Genomic DNA, 14,156 nt, shown 5'->3' on the forward strand with positions numbered 1-14,156 from the left:
TTGGGAGCACGTGCTGTGGCTCAGTGCGCAACTTATGTTGACTCTTGCTTCTGGCGTTGGAGGTTCAAATCTTTCTCTGAAACACTGGAGTTTAGTTGTTCTCCATGTGCCATGTAGTTTTTTTTCTCTTGCGATCCAAAGACATGCAACTTGGTAAAGTGGTATTTCTAAATCGCCCACGGCATTGCCGTGTTCGTATGCGCGAGCACCTTCCCTGGCATCTGCGCCTGCGTCAGCGCTTCCGTTTTCACGTAAACGTAATTCGCGCGTGGCAGAACGTCTATGGAGTTTGCAATGGGTAACGGAACGCATCAGGCAAAAATAGAGTTGATTGCTCGGAATATAAGAAATTTTCCAGACTTTCCCGTGAAAGGAATACAATTCAAGTAAGTGCATGTTACGCTGAACGCATCGTGTAAAATCTTTAGCCGTGTAGGTCCTGTCGCGGTCTATGATCCGTAAACGACCGCCAATCTTATCTTGCGTTCCATTTGCCACAGAAATACTATACTATGGACCCATATGAAAAAGCAAGATTTTTTGTTTAGCCGGACAACTTGCCGGACTTAAGGTACCTCAGTTTATACTACGGGACCGTTGAATGCTTGAATCTGATTGGCTGACGAACGTTCTGAGGTGCGCAATTATTTTCACATAAACGCACGGCGAACGTAGTTCCAGGTAGCTCTCTTGACCGCATTACAGTTCCATATCACTTCGCATAGTTAACTGTAATAACGGAAATTAGCATACAGTACCTATACAGCACACAGGACTAACAAAAACAACATGACAGACGATTTTCCCGAAAGTAAATTTTAATATTTACGGTGAATATGAAACTTTCAACAACTGGGCTGCAGCAGTATTAGTTAGCCTAGTGTACCAACTTAAAGGCTACACATGACATTTCTCACTAGCGAGGTAATAACAGCGCTGCATCTTAAAGCAGACTTACAGTTTAGAGACGGTGCTTCAGAACACTGTTGAGGGACACACAGAGGTAGCCTAATTCATACAAGCTCTCTCTCTGTTTCTCTGTCTCTCTCGCTCTCTTTCTAATAACTTTATTATTAACTGCATTAGTCTGCTATCAACGGCTCAAGCCTCCATTGCCAGCTTTAAAATGACGTTTTGGAGCTAGCAAAAGAGTCGTTGGGTGAGATGCGGAAGAAATAATCCTACTCACAATAGCGATTTAAGTAGAAAAACCGGACGAATCCCTTGAAATATATCATCTGATCGATGTCTTGAGGTGTGGCAACCGTAGTATAAGCGGAATAATTGACTCCGGACCGTTGAATTATTAGAAAATAATAATAACGCTTCGCGTCGTGGCCGCATTACCACCTCGGATGTGCATTATTTCTTAATAATTCAACGGCCCGTCGTCAATTATTCCTTACTTAAATGGCCTTTATCTTCGTAACAAGTGAAGCTAATTCGATTTTTGATTATGATTATGGGATTCCTGTTAATCTGGTTGCAAACGAAGCGCTTGTTAATGCTGGCCATGTATCGGTAGTGTTTTTGTGTGAAACTGGGATCCGTTAAAAGTTTGAAACGGTTCAGAAGAAAATGGATGCCTATGTAGGTAATTGGATTTTACCTATTGGATTTTAAGAAGTCTAACACTTATCAGTCTGAATTCCCTGCTGGAAAAAAACAGCATTGGCCAACATAATGCATGCTGGTTACACCATCATATGTTGTGTTTTGGTGTTGGTGGACCTGCATCATTAATGAAATATTGCTAGAGGGCCAGCTTCATGTGCAGCTAAACCAGCACAGCTACGATGGTCCAACACCTAACCAGCACCAAAGCAGCACTTCAACAAGGAAGTGATTCTTTATAAGTATCAAGACGCTGGACCATGTACTTGTATGCTTGGTTTCAAGTGTTTTTGACCTGGACTTGATTTCTGGTAACTGTAGAAATTGGTAGCTTAATGACAGTGCGTAACGAAGATGATGATAATTCAGATGTGACTCAATCAGGCAGCTGTAGTAGTTCATTTTCCGCCCTGACTTTCAGAGATGTGTGTCCAGTACTGAAAGAGCCCTCTGCGCTCTCAGCTGTGGTTGATCTGTTTGAAGAACACACACGACAAACTTTTCCTCAAGTCGATATCATCGCAGGTAAGTTGTCACCCCGATTAAGATTCAAATCTCGGTCAGTTATTCTGTTTTGTGAATGTTCCTGATTACTAACTGCTCTCATGTCTGTCTTATGTAGGCATAGAAGCCAGAGGATTTTTTTTCGGACCTCTCTTGGCACAAAGGTTGGGTGTAGGTTTTGTGCCGATCCGTAAGAAGGGGAAACTCCCTGGTCCTACAGCGTCTTTGTCTTATACCATTGAATACGGAGAGGTAAGTTCATCCCACTGGCTTCTTGTGTCGCTAAAAAAAAATACATGCTCCAGTGTTACATAAGGAAATTTCCTATCTATAGCAAATTACAGAGCTTGAATTTTATGATGCTTATTGGATGCTTCCATTACTAACTTAGACCTTTAACACTTTGGTCATAGTTCCTTAACTACATTGCTTGCTGGCAGCGAAGTTATTTTTGAAAGATTATGAGCTAAACTTATGCGTATGTGGGTGTTTTGCAGTTTTGGGGGAAGTCTGTGGCTCAGTTGACACTCCGCTTGTCTTTTTTTTTTTCTGAACTGTCAAACCTTCTAGACATTTCACCACAGTATTTAAAATAAATGACATAGGCTGCTGTAAACTCCGGACCTAGAGGTAACCTAAACAGGCTCGTAAGTGTGGAAGTTAGGAAAGCAAGGTGACAACTGTGTTGAAGACGTAAAGACCCTTTACTTATTGACACCACTGTCATTGCCCGATTTGTGGCCGCATGCACCCTAGGTTTGACGTGCCGCTCCTGCTCTGAAAGTTTACAGTGCATTCATGGCGCGTTTTTGTTTTTATGCCGTTAACATGCATATGTGCGTTACTCTTTGACTTTTTTATAAGTGAGGTTCCAGTGACCGCAGACACTGTGTTCTACATCGCCTCAGTACAGCATCTCTATTAGTTTCATAGCAAAAGCAGTGTCTCTTTTTTTTACAGCAGTAAAAATAAGGATTTCTAAATCCCAGGTTGTACTATAATGTCATCATACTGGCCAAGCCTACATGTGCGCAAAAGGTTACCAGTTCAAATCCCATTGCGGACAGTGTGGTTTAACTGTAAGCAAGGTTCTCAACCCCAAAGAATCCAGGGACCGTCTGGTCCATCTTAGGATAAAAGTATCCCGTGAATAAATGTAATTGTAGTTATTTTTGGTCCACATTTTGAGTCGTTCTTTGCATTCAGGATGTCGTGGAGATCCAGGAAGATGCAGTGACCGCAGGACAGAAGGTTATACTCATTGATGACCTGCTGGCAACTGGGGGTGAGCTGATGTTTGCGACTGCTGCATTACTGCAGTACTAATCAGTGACGTCATCTTCATTGGCTAATCAGGAAGGGACGCCCTGTTCAATCAAAGGTTAACTGAACTGTTTGGTACTATATTTTCCAGTCTAAAGGTAATTTGATCTTACTGTAGTGTACTTCAGACTGGTGGAAATGCATTGCTCATTAATTTGACCATTAGGTTATCTTATCACCATTATAAACATGTGCGATTAGTAGCTTGGTAAGTTAATAACACAGGTGTCTTTCTCTTAAGGGACTATGCAGGCTTCCTGCAAGCTGCTGGAGAAGTATGAGGCAGAGGTGCTGGGCTGCTTTGTGATAATCAAGTTGAAGGATCTGAAGGGGGAGGAAAAGCTTCACAACTACAAAGTATTCTCCCTGCTGCAGTATTGAGGTCCCACCCCCACAGTCATCCTTCCTCTATCCCTTAGCCAGTCACCTGACCTGGCGGAAAATTCAACTTGACATTCCACAATGTTATTATTTTCAAATGTTGCGATTCTTCTGGAAATATTTTGTTGCAAGGTGTGTGACAATACAATAAATCAAGCGAGCCTCATGCAAGAACCACTCCTAGAAACAGATTTCCTCTTCAGTTGCTCGTATGAGTGATTTAGTAGAACTTTCACCGATAATTTGGTATTTTGAATGTTCCCTACTCTGTGGCGATCCAGCCACTGGAAAACACTGGTCCATTCAGACTAGGGTGGTGCTGAGGCATCACCTGCCACATGGCTGCGCTCACAGTCTCCTCCCTGAGGTGGTTTGTCATGGGGTGGGTGTGGCAAGGCAGGCTCCTCACCTCCTCTTGGGTATGAACACAATTTACAAGCGGTCCAGACCTGTCATAGTCTCATGTTATCCAAGTCTAAGTTTCTCAGTAATAACTTTAAATTTCATTACGCAAAAGTGATTTTGACTTTTTACATGCTTATGTAGTTTGGGCTACGGCAGAGGCATGGTGTTTGCTGGAAATGTGAGCTGATGACGGTATCCAGGATGCAACATAAAGTCGAATAAGCGATCTCCTTATATGTCTAACATAATTAAGGCGTTGCATTCTCTAATTCTGAGGGCCATGCGTCTAAATGACTCCAAAGAAACAAAAAGACAATAGTATTAACACTGATATTAATCCACCGCGCTGTGCGACAAAGTGTTGCACGATCATGACTAAAGCAGGTTCAGGCCCTGAATGTTTGGAAGGGTGCGAGTGCAGACCAGGAGGGGGGGGGACAATCGTAAGGACACAGTAGAAGACAACCATGCCAAGTATTGGTTCTTTGAAGTTGGGAGCATTTGCATGCACACAAGTCCATCTGAATTTAAGATCAGAATATGAAAATGTTCTTGCATGAGGCCCAATGTTCGCCATACTCTTTATTATGAAGCGTAAAATGAGAGGTTATGCAATGAGAATATGCAAATGGAAATAAATGAAACCGTAATGGTGAAATGTAAGCAATCTTTAGTAAATCTGTTCACAATTAATTGTAGGGAATACAAAAAGCAACTTTATTGAAGCTTCCTTCCCTACTTATAAAAAAGCTTGTGAAATCAGCCTTTAGATTCAGAAAAGGGCAATGAAGGAAGTCAAAGTACAGTAATCATAACTGCACTACTCTCTATATGATTACATCAGCAATGGTAGTTACATAAGTCTTGGCTATAACTCCCCCAAGACCCTACTGAAGTTAAAACCTCACATCAGCAGCCATGATACCCAAACCAAAAACTCAAACACCCTTTATTTAAAAACATCCACACTAACTGCACACTATCAGCCATTCAGCACTTCTCCTCCAGCATCTTCTTGTTCAGCTTCTGCAGAATCACGTTCAAATCCATAGTTTTGTTCAGCTTCAGGTAAGAATCCTTCCTGATCTGATGGATGGTCAGCCATTCAGGGGTGAGTTCTGCCAGCAGACGCAGGTGCTTCTCCATCTCTCCTGAATTTGGAGGGAGAGCTTGAGTCATATGTATGACAGTATAGGTTTCTGCATCTCAGAACCACACAACTGGTTGTGTATAAGCCAGCTATTCAAGCACCTCCCGAAACTAGAGAATTCTGTTTTCGCATCTACTTACAGCCATGATTCTGGTTCCAACAATGCAGTAAACTAACCAGTCCTTCCCTCCCAGCTCTTGGCAGGTCCAGCACTCATTCGTCATTAAAAAAATTCAGTATTACATGTAACCAGAGAGCTATCACGTACCACTACTGAGTGCGGAGCGGTAGCTGGAAGTCATGCGGTTGCAGGCCACCTCCATGACTAAGGCCGGCTTCTTCTCTGCCACAAAGACGTTACGCAGGATCCTGGCGAGCTCTGCGAGCCGTGACATCATCAGCAGGCGCTCTTCCTGCTGAGGACTGCGCATCATGGCGGCATGGAGTTTCTGGGACTCCTTTGCCCTGATCTGAAGTGGACCGATAATAGCAATTAGCATCTCATAATTCTTCAGATAAATACAAAAACCCTTGTTGTCACATTTAATCTCTGTTGTTCTCAGTGAGATTCAATGGACGGCGTTATTTTGTTGGTAGGTTTGTGGTGGCAAAGAATGATGGTGGGACAGGGAAAGACGCACCCTCTCTACGAGAGACTGGGAAATTCCCACTAAAGCACGGGGAGTGCCAGGAGGAGCAGGTCGTGTTTTCTCTGGGGGCTCCGAGTCTTTCATCACAGGCACTTCAGTCTTCAGGGCTAAGTTAGTCAGGGCCTTTTCCATCTGTGGAGAACAGCCCAGTTATAGGAAGGCTGAAGAATTTCAGCCGTCGCACTGAAGCCCACCTCTAGGTCCCAAGGACCGGGATTACTGTGGTCTGCCGTTACCTTCGGGGGCATCAGAGAACGGGCCTTGTCCAGAACTTCCTGGGCAGTTGTTAGCTTGTCCAGTTGTGGCGGCTGAGGGAGCTCACTGGGCAGGATGTCGGGGGCTTCATCCACGTTGAAGCGAGGATGCCAACGGGTTAGCTTGTCATCCGCGACACTTAGTGGAGGGTCCAGGGAGGTTAGGAATGCCTGGGGAGGAAGAACCCATTTGCAAACTAAATCTCCCAATAAACTCTAAAGCACAACAAATCCTCAGTGGTGAAACAGAACGTACCCGGTGCTGCTGCTTCACAATGCCAACTAGGTTTCGGTGGAATGTCCGCCTCCTCTCCAGTAGACATGAAGCTGAAAGTTGAGGACGTGCACCACTCTTCTCTGAAAGAGGAAGAGAACGTGTGCTTGTTTCCAAAATACCAATTCAAACTATCAGCATCCCATTACCCCAGCCATGAGGAATGAGTGGAACCTTACCATCCAGAACTGGCTCCATTGTTAGCTGGTAGCTTGACCTCTTTGCGGTGGCACTAAAATTGGGAATGTTCTTCTCTTGACGGAAGGTGTATGCTGAAGGATACACCGTCTTAATTTGACCGACGTGATTCTCCTCAAACCTCCTGTATAGACATGACATATTCAATAACAGAACATCTAGAAACCAGATCTACATCAGATCCATCTAGGTATCTAAGGGTGGCTTTTGTCAATCACAGATTCAGGTTTGACCAACACCAGAACAAAGCATTGATGCATCTTCCTTACTTGTGCATCATATCTTGGACGCCCTGCTTGACTTTGGCAAAGGTGACCGTCTCAGAACGATTGAAGAGCATTCCCACAATGACATCCGTGCTCCTGAACATCTCTGCCAGAACTTTGTACTTGTAAGGCAGGGAAAGGCCAGGCGGAACATCTTGGGCGAGCGTGTGGTAGCGCTGGTACGCCGGTACCTTCTCTCTGTGGAAATGGATGCACATTTCTCCATGAACAAGACCCCCTTCCAGCCACCACCATAAAAAATGTAACCACTAGAAATTAAGATGTTAGTGACCCCTTTAAGGAGGTCTATGGCTGTCCTGGAAGTGATGCGTCAACGGCAATCTGCATTTATGTCATAAGAGGTTAACTAGCACCACACCTAGGTAGCATCTATAACTCAGCAGCTCTATACCTATCCTTGGGTTCAGGTGGAGTTTCTTCTGTGGCAGCTTTTTCCTCTTCGGTCTTTTCCTTCTCCTTCCGTTGTCGAACTCTCGCCACCAACTCCCGGGCACGGGCAAGCGTGGCCTTGACATCAGAGGCGTCGACGCTGGCAGCAGGAACGGGAGATGACTTCTGCTCTTGGATCTTCTGGAGACGAGACTTAAGTGCCGCAACATCCTCTTTGGAGAAGGTCTGCAGGGGGGAAACAAGCCCCTTTCAAAACAGTCCGCTTACAACCCAAAGGGGGGCAGAGATTAAAGATAAATAAGGATCGAACATATGCTCTAGAGAAGCACAGACATATACAGAATTATTAACAGCAGACATCAGGAGATGCACATCGTGGCTTTTGGTAATTACCTTCTGTTTCCCCACTGGAGAGGACCTGGCACCCTGATTCGAATTTTTAACTTCACTTTCACCAGATGAGCTGTGGTTATTCGCGGGTTCGGTCACCTATAAATAAGTTGAATAAATCAGTACATAGGTTTAGTCACATACAATGAGAAATACCCCCAAAGTAGAATCAGTGACATACGGTTAATGTTCAGGCCTATTTTCCTAGTAGAAGCCAAAAAATAATCAAATGCGGACTTTATCCCATCATTGTCCCCTACGAGAGCCATGCGGTCCACCTAAAACTGGACGGCAGTATCAAACTAAACATGGAGTCTACCTAAAAGACACTTAAAATTTATCAGAAGTTCTGCATTTTTAAGTTCTGGCTACAATTATCAACTAACACGTGGAGCAGTAAAACTGCCAAGTCATTCGGATCTGCAATAACGATGCCTTTATAAATTACATATCGGCAGACCCAATGATTACATCCACAGAGCGCTGGGATGACCCTTAGAGGGTCTGACCCGGAAGTCGTCGTGGAGCCACTGGTCATGCGTGGCGACGCCAAACAGTACACAACTAAAGAACTCCTCTATTCGATGCTTATCCAAAGTAACTTAGTTACAATTTGTGCGTGCTCCATGGGATTTGAACTCACGACCTATGCGCTGTTAGCGCGAGTCTACTTAAGTGCTACAGTTTGGGTAAAGCGTTTCGTAATAAAAAAAAAGACACGGTTGATTCTCTTTGTTGTATGGCGGCGTTATTTTCATTGGTTTGGTACTGTATAAAAACTGCTGACAAGATATATTTTCATAATATCTACTCCACATGATGTAATGTAGGTAATCGATAAACAAATGTTATCCAGAAACTCGACATACCTGTTCCTTGGATAGGATTAGTTTTTTTCTAGCAGATTTCTTATGGTTCTTCACCTCGGCAGTTTTCGACACAGTAGGGCTAATCTCCCGACCCAAATCCACCCGAGCACGCTTCTTTGCAGAGCTATCCCCAGGAGGGAACAATGCCGAAGAAAGGTTGAACTCAGACGATGTCCGTTTGGGGGTCCGAGGACATTCCTTTTGGCTTTGCTCCAAGGATTTTTCCAAACGTTCATCGGAAGTCTCCTCTTTATCCACCTGTAAACCGGCCGCAGCTTTCGGGTTATTTTGTACGGCTTTTTTGGAGCGCGTAGATCTGGTTGTAGCCGGTCTACTTCCAGCTGCATTCTTTGTCCGAGTGGATCTTGTATTTTCCCCACTTATCGCAGTCCTAGGCACCTCAGTTTCTACAAACGCTTTCTGTTCACTTTTATCCGTAAGATGTCTAGCAATACCACCACGCTTGCTCTGGGCAAAGAAATCTGTTACGCGAGCCTGAGACATTTTTGCCCGTTTATGTCCGTAATGACCTACACAACTTGGTACGCTTCTCTAAAACAATTAAAAAATATACATCTATAATCAATCAAGCCACCTAGTCTACCTCTGTTTCAGCTTACTACAAGCTGCAGGGAAATAAGCTTTCGCGCGAAACACACCCATGTGACTCGTCTGGTTCACGTAGCACCAATAGCCGCACGGCCCTCCCTTTCCGCATGCGTCCTCATGGTAATACAAGTGATTGATCCCGCCCCTTCTCTCCGCTTTCTTCACTAGTAGTGCAAGTAATAGTTCTTGGAGATGAAAGGGTGGTTCTATCCAGGTTAAACCAGGTTATATACTTAAAATATATATTTACCTACACAATATTTCTTGAATTCCCGAAGGAAAATGGGAAATTAACCATTGAAATGATATGTCATCAATAATAAACCTCTTCTGAAACTTAAGATCAAAGCAGTTTATATGTCATATTGTATGATCCTGGTAGCAATTTTTTAAAGTAACTTATTTGGCAGAGTTTTATTTTTGATTTATAAAAAGATTTGCCGTTTTTAGATCAGTTTGTGCTGCTTTATAAGTTTTTGAATAAGTGACATACACAAAGTGGTCAAATGCAGTGTAATGTATTGCAGAACAATGCCTTGCAGGGCACACACACGCCATTCACTTACACAGGCATACCTACGGGCTTGTTTTTGGGCTGTGGAGGAAACCCCACGACGACACGGGTGTGAGATGTGAGGCGACCGCGCTAACCGCGGCGCCAAGGGCCACCGTGCATTTAGACAAGAGAGACGTTTTGAAGTAAATACTCAACTTCAATCAACACAATATACGTGTATTTGTATGATTTTGGAAAATCATTAGATATATATCGTTATTACTATAACCATGAATAGATTCAACTCAACGTGTACTAAACATGGGCGTAGTTAGACATGAATGGATAGGTGGGCTGAATCTTTACTGGAGTGGGCAAGGGTAAACTTATATATAATATAAAAAGCTATTCATAATTTAAGTCAATAAATACACATTTATTCGGGCATAGGCTAAAACAGGCCTAACGACGCCTCTGCATGAAAACAAGTCAGAACTTCATAAAGTACAAACAGTAATAGCTGGAACCAGGGAGTTTTGTTTTTGATGTTCCATAGATATTCACTAGGTGGAGCCATTTTACAATAATACCTATGGCTGATGCTAGAAAACTGGGCGAAAGACGAGGCAGGTTGAGCACATACTGTAGGCACCAGTGAAGTCATTTTGGCAAAGTATGAAAAGTCCTTTCTGACTAATAAATGAGCGGGAAAGTCACAGCAGGACAGGGCAGATAAGTGCAAATAGAGCTGCTCTATGCTAAGCGTACATAGAAAATGCTACACGTTTTAACACATAATGTATACGTTATTTTCGGACAGGTGGTAATTACGTTCCTAAAATGTCATTCTTTTCGTAAATTATTTTGGTGTTTGGATGACAAACCACATTATCACAAGTGCTTTTTAATACATTAAAAGTGGGTTTATACATTTCTTTGTGATTTGTAAAGGCATACTTCATCTGTGGTCAATTAAAAAGACAGTAGGCAATAAGCGGTTTGGAGATTTTTTTTCCAGTACCAGTGAAAGGCCAGAGGATCCTTTAAGTATTTAAGTGCGAGTAATATTTCAAAGTGTATATATATCAATAGATGGTAGTTCTTTGAAAATAGAATCGTTTTAGTTTCGGATATTAAAAACCGTTATATTTTATTAACTTAATTTGTCTTTGAATGAAGTATTTCATATAGTAGTGATGAAAATTAACATTTTAGGTGTGCTGCTTTTTTCACGCTTGTTGTCCCCTGCTATAAAATAAGCAAGTTTGCGCGCAAATTAAACTCATAACTTTGGTCTCATGTGTCACGGGTAGGGCGAAAAAGATATAGATGTAAAGCAAAAATCAGTTTTAAATATTTCTAAACTATAACTGTCAAGGCTCTTGCATGCAGTGTCGGGAGCTGGGCTGTCTTTTGGAGGAAGGCGTCGTGGGGTGGGCGCTTCTTGTAGCCGTGGGTGTAGTTAGCGAGCATGAAAACGCGCTTTGCTGTAGGTAGAGGCGGGCAAAGGCGACACCTTCTCATGGCGAGACCGGCCTTCGTTTTAATGCCGAAAAAGAAATGCGTACGAAAGCGGGCAGAGTCTTCGCTTGGTCATTCGGGGCTTGAAGAACAGTGCGGCTATTGCAACACAAAAGGATCACTTTTTCCATGAAGATGTGAAATTTGCTGTACTGGGAATATTCTGTCTTTCAAAGCAGTGAGTAAGAGAGAAGACTTATGCAGGGGCGTGTGACTGGGTTTGTCGATTGTTTTCTGCTTGCGTGAAATCATGATGTCATGAAGAAACTTCTTTTGAGCAGGTAGGAATTAGTCAAGTGGAATTGACGAGCTGCTGGGATCTGATAACTTCCTTTGACATGCGCGAGGACTTGCGGGCGCATTTATGCTGCCTTGGCGATGGAGTGCTTCTCTGGATCGCCGCGCCTTACTGCAAAGTTTCACGCTTAAGATGAACATTGGTCCCGAAGAGGATCGGTTTAATCTGAATACTGGGAATTTGCCGTTGTGTTGAGGAATGCTGCTGCTCGAGGACTGAGCCTTTCGGAGACGCGTTCATGGAAGTCCGCGTGGTTTGCGTCTTCTACTGCTGCCTGCTGCCCATATTCCTGCTAGCAGGTAAAGGATCTATTCCCGTCATCTGGGTGTTTGCTGATGATTGTCATTACAATTAAGAACATACACAGAGTATATGTCCAAATACGTCATGTCCTGCACTGTTGCAAGCCAAGTGATAACCGTGTTTAGTTTGGGGAAAGAAGGGTACGTGTTTTTGTATTTCACAATGCACTGCTTACTTGTTGCTTTAGAGTACAAATATGTGCTGTTCAGTATCGTTTTAAACAAGATTCCGATCGCGTCGGTTATAAAAAAAATTCATTGTAGTCGCAATAGCGCTGTAGTACTTTTGGATAGCATGTAAAGTTTGGTGATACTGCAGTCAAATCATTCAGCTTGTTGAGATTTTTAATAGAGTTAAAAATAATTAACACTAGTGTGTAGTGTGGATTTAAGATCGTATTTTTTATATTAACAGATAATCTTTTTTCATTTTTATATAGTAACCGTGTCCCATGAATTGTGCATCCTGTTTCATTTCTTCTACATCTCAGGACAGCTCCCCACAATCCCGGCTGCACAGTTTTTACACAAAAATGGATGTATGGTTTGTGAGGGCTGTGATGTGTGTGTCCATATTCCAGTGTAGATCAGAATGGGTTTGTAAGGTATACTGACAGCATGTTTCCTCACTTTGTTCTCAGACTCCTGAATAAGCCTCTACTCCTGACTCATCAGGTGTCATTTCAGGGGACACACCCTCACACTTCTTTTCCGCTGGGCCTAAACACGTCCCGCTGTTAGGATACCTAACATACACTTTTCCCTCACTGGCCCTTTTCACGGTGGAAGTCAATTCAGACCTTTTCTGTTAGCATGTTAGCTTGAAGATTTTGTGTTTAAATTATTTAATGTATATGAGGTCATTCTGACTGAGTCACCCTTAGCTTTTTTTACGCATTCCATCCTGTTTAGTAATTTCCTTTTTCTTCTCATGTCAGCCCCTAGCCCCCAATCTGTGACACTTCTGGCTGTGCTCTGTCAAAGCTTTGGATAGGGCTGAGGTTCTTCTGCAACTGTCGTGAAAAGGTTTTTGACAGGATATTATTGGGCTTCCTCTGTCACATGGGCTCCGTGTGACTCACAGGAAGTTAACTGCTCTTTTTTTTTTACGGATACCACTGTCCTCACCCGCTCTCTAATATGTGGTCAACCAAACTCGTCCAGATTTTAGCTCTGATTAAAGCCTGGTTATGTCGTCTTCCAATATACTGTCCTCCTTGCAGTCCCCAGTGACACACATTACTTATGTACTGTTCCTATACATGACCTGTCACATGCCTTGGTGACTTTATAACAGTCTTTACTTTGTATTGTGTAATCCCATTCATTTAAGGATATTCTTTTCACGCTTTGCTCGGCTCTCTCTGTTTAACTGTAACTAGCCTTCCCATCCAGAGAATAACGTGACAGCATGAAATATGTTGACGAAACCTATACCTTTTTTAAATTTTCATATATGGGAATTAGGAAGTTCATGCATTTAGCACTATTTAAATCAAACTATGTGGCATGACAAATTTTTGTTTGGATTTTTACATTTAGAATTTTTTTGCTTTATTTGTTCAGTAATTCTATGTTTTGAAAGGTTTTAAGTGGGGGTTTAAATCTCATTTCACCTTTTGTCTTATACTAAAATACAATTCTGAATAACCAGTGCCCAGTTAAGGTCCCGCTGCATTGCAGTACGAGTGCGTGTCAGTGTATCTGCTGTCTCTCTGCCACATTGTTCATTGTTATTCATGAGACTTTGCTTTGTGTGGGTGTATCTTCCCTTCCACAGTTATTAGGGTCAGTTAGGGTCTGTCAGAGCCCCCCATGACACCGCTCACCCAATTAAATGGCAAGGTTCTTTATGATGAAGCAGCACTCATCTGTAAGTGGAGACCAAGCAAGCACAACCGATCCAGCCTCCGAGGTCAAGCTCACCTGTGGTTTACAGCAGGACACTTAAGCTGAATCTTTCAAGGGTCATGAGTGTGCCAGTGTTTCCCTGTACTGTTCCTTTAAATCTACCCTGGCATCCTCCTTTAAGACCCCTTTTATGCAGCAGTGTGCCGATCGCGTTTATTTTTGAGCGGCATTCACAGCACATGTGATTAACGGTGGGCAGTTAAGTCCGCCCCAAAGAAAGAATGCAGTTCCTCTCCCGTTTTTAAATACTGCCTATAATTAAAGAAAAACTTTAAGGTGGTTATTATCTAAATTCCACTGCTTCTGAAGTATAATTTCATTTTGCTGTAA

General features: G+C 42.9%; 3 protein-coding genes across 3 annotated transcripts in view; 2 read left to right on the forward strand and 1 right to left on the reverse strand.

Moving 5' to 3' along the window:
* The first annotated feature begins 215 nt into the window (after window positions 1–215).
* Window positions 216–4,890, forward strand: aprt (adenine phosphoribosyltransferase). The gene is made up of 5 exons (XM_049030786.1): window positions 216–386; window positions 2,036–2,139; window positions 2,237–2,370; window positions 3,325–3,403; window positions 3,683–4,890. Exons 1-5 carry the CDS (start codon window positions 283–285, stop codon window positions 3,820–3,822), a joined length of 561 nt encoding a protein of 186 aa, XP_048886743.1. The 5' UTR covers window positions 216–282; the 3' UTR covers window positions 3,823–4,890.
* Window positions 4,881–9,363, reverse strand: cdt1 (chromatin licensing and DNA replication factor 1). Its single transcript, XM_049030749.1, has 10 exons — window positions 8,690–9,363; window positions 7,824–7,919; window positions 7,432–7,655; window positions 7,023–7,217; window positions 6,735–6,877; window positions 6,538–6,638; window positions 6,264–6,452; window positions 6,019–6,159; window positions 5,646–5,847; window positions 4,881–5,378 (listed from the first exon to the last, which is right to left on the reverse strand). Exons 1-10 carry the CDS (start codon window positions 9,191–9,193, stop codon window positions 5,218–5,220), a joined length of 1,956 nt encoding a protein of 651 aa, XP_048886706.1. The 5' UTR covers window positions 9,194–9,363; the 3' UTR covers window positions 4,881–5,217.
* Window positions 9,364–11,253: 1,890 nt separating this feature from the next.
* Window positions 11,254–14,156, forward strand: part of piezo1 (piezo-type mechanosensitive ion channel component 1) — a 65,884-nt gene continuing 62,981 nt past the window's right edge. Inside the window, 1 exon segment of the mRNA XM_049030716.1 lies at window positions 11,254–11,912. Coding sequence (XP_048886673.1) covers window positions 11,852–11,912 — 61 coding nt within the window. The 5' untranslated portion in view covers window positions 11,254–11,851.

The sequence above is a fragment of the Brienomyrus brachyistius genome, chromosome 11, assembly GCF_023856365.1.
Source record: "Brienomyrus brachyistius isolate T26 chromosome 11, BBRACH_0.4, whole genome shotgun sequence".
Taxonomy (NCBI): Eukaryota; Metazoa; Chordata; class Actinopteri; order Osteoglossiformes; family Mormyridae; genus Brienomyrus; species Brienomyrus brachyistius.

Bases quoted from the DNA above. Each gene is read 5' to 3' on its own strand.
- aprt (XM_049030786.1), top strand. From the start codon at position 283: ATGGAGTTTGCAATGGGTAACGGAACGCATCAGGCAAAAATAGAGTTG. The intron at 2,371-3,324 runs GTAAGTTCATCC...CTTTGCATTCAG, and splicing joins ATACCATTGAATACGGAGAG to GATGTCGTGGAGATCCAGGA. The intron at 3,404-3,682 runs GTGAGCTGATGT...CTTTCTCTTAAG, and splicing joins TGACCTGCTGGCAACTGGGG to GGACTATGCAGGCTTCCTGC.
- cdt1 (XM_049030749.1), bottom strand. From the start codon at position 9,193: ATGTCTCAGGCTCGCGTAACAGATTTCTTTGCCCAGAGCAAGCGTGGT. The intron at 7,656-7,823 runs GTAATTACCAAA...TCCCCCCTGCAG, and splicing joins CTCCAGTGGGGAAACAGAAG to ACCTTCTCCAAAGAGGATGT. The intron at 6,878-7,022 runs GTAAGGAAGATG...ATGTCTATACAG, and splicing joins GTCCAAGATATGATGCACAA to GAGGTTTGAGGAGAATCACG.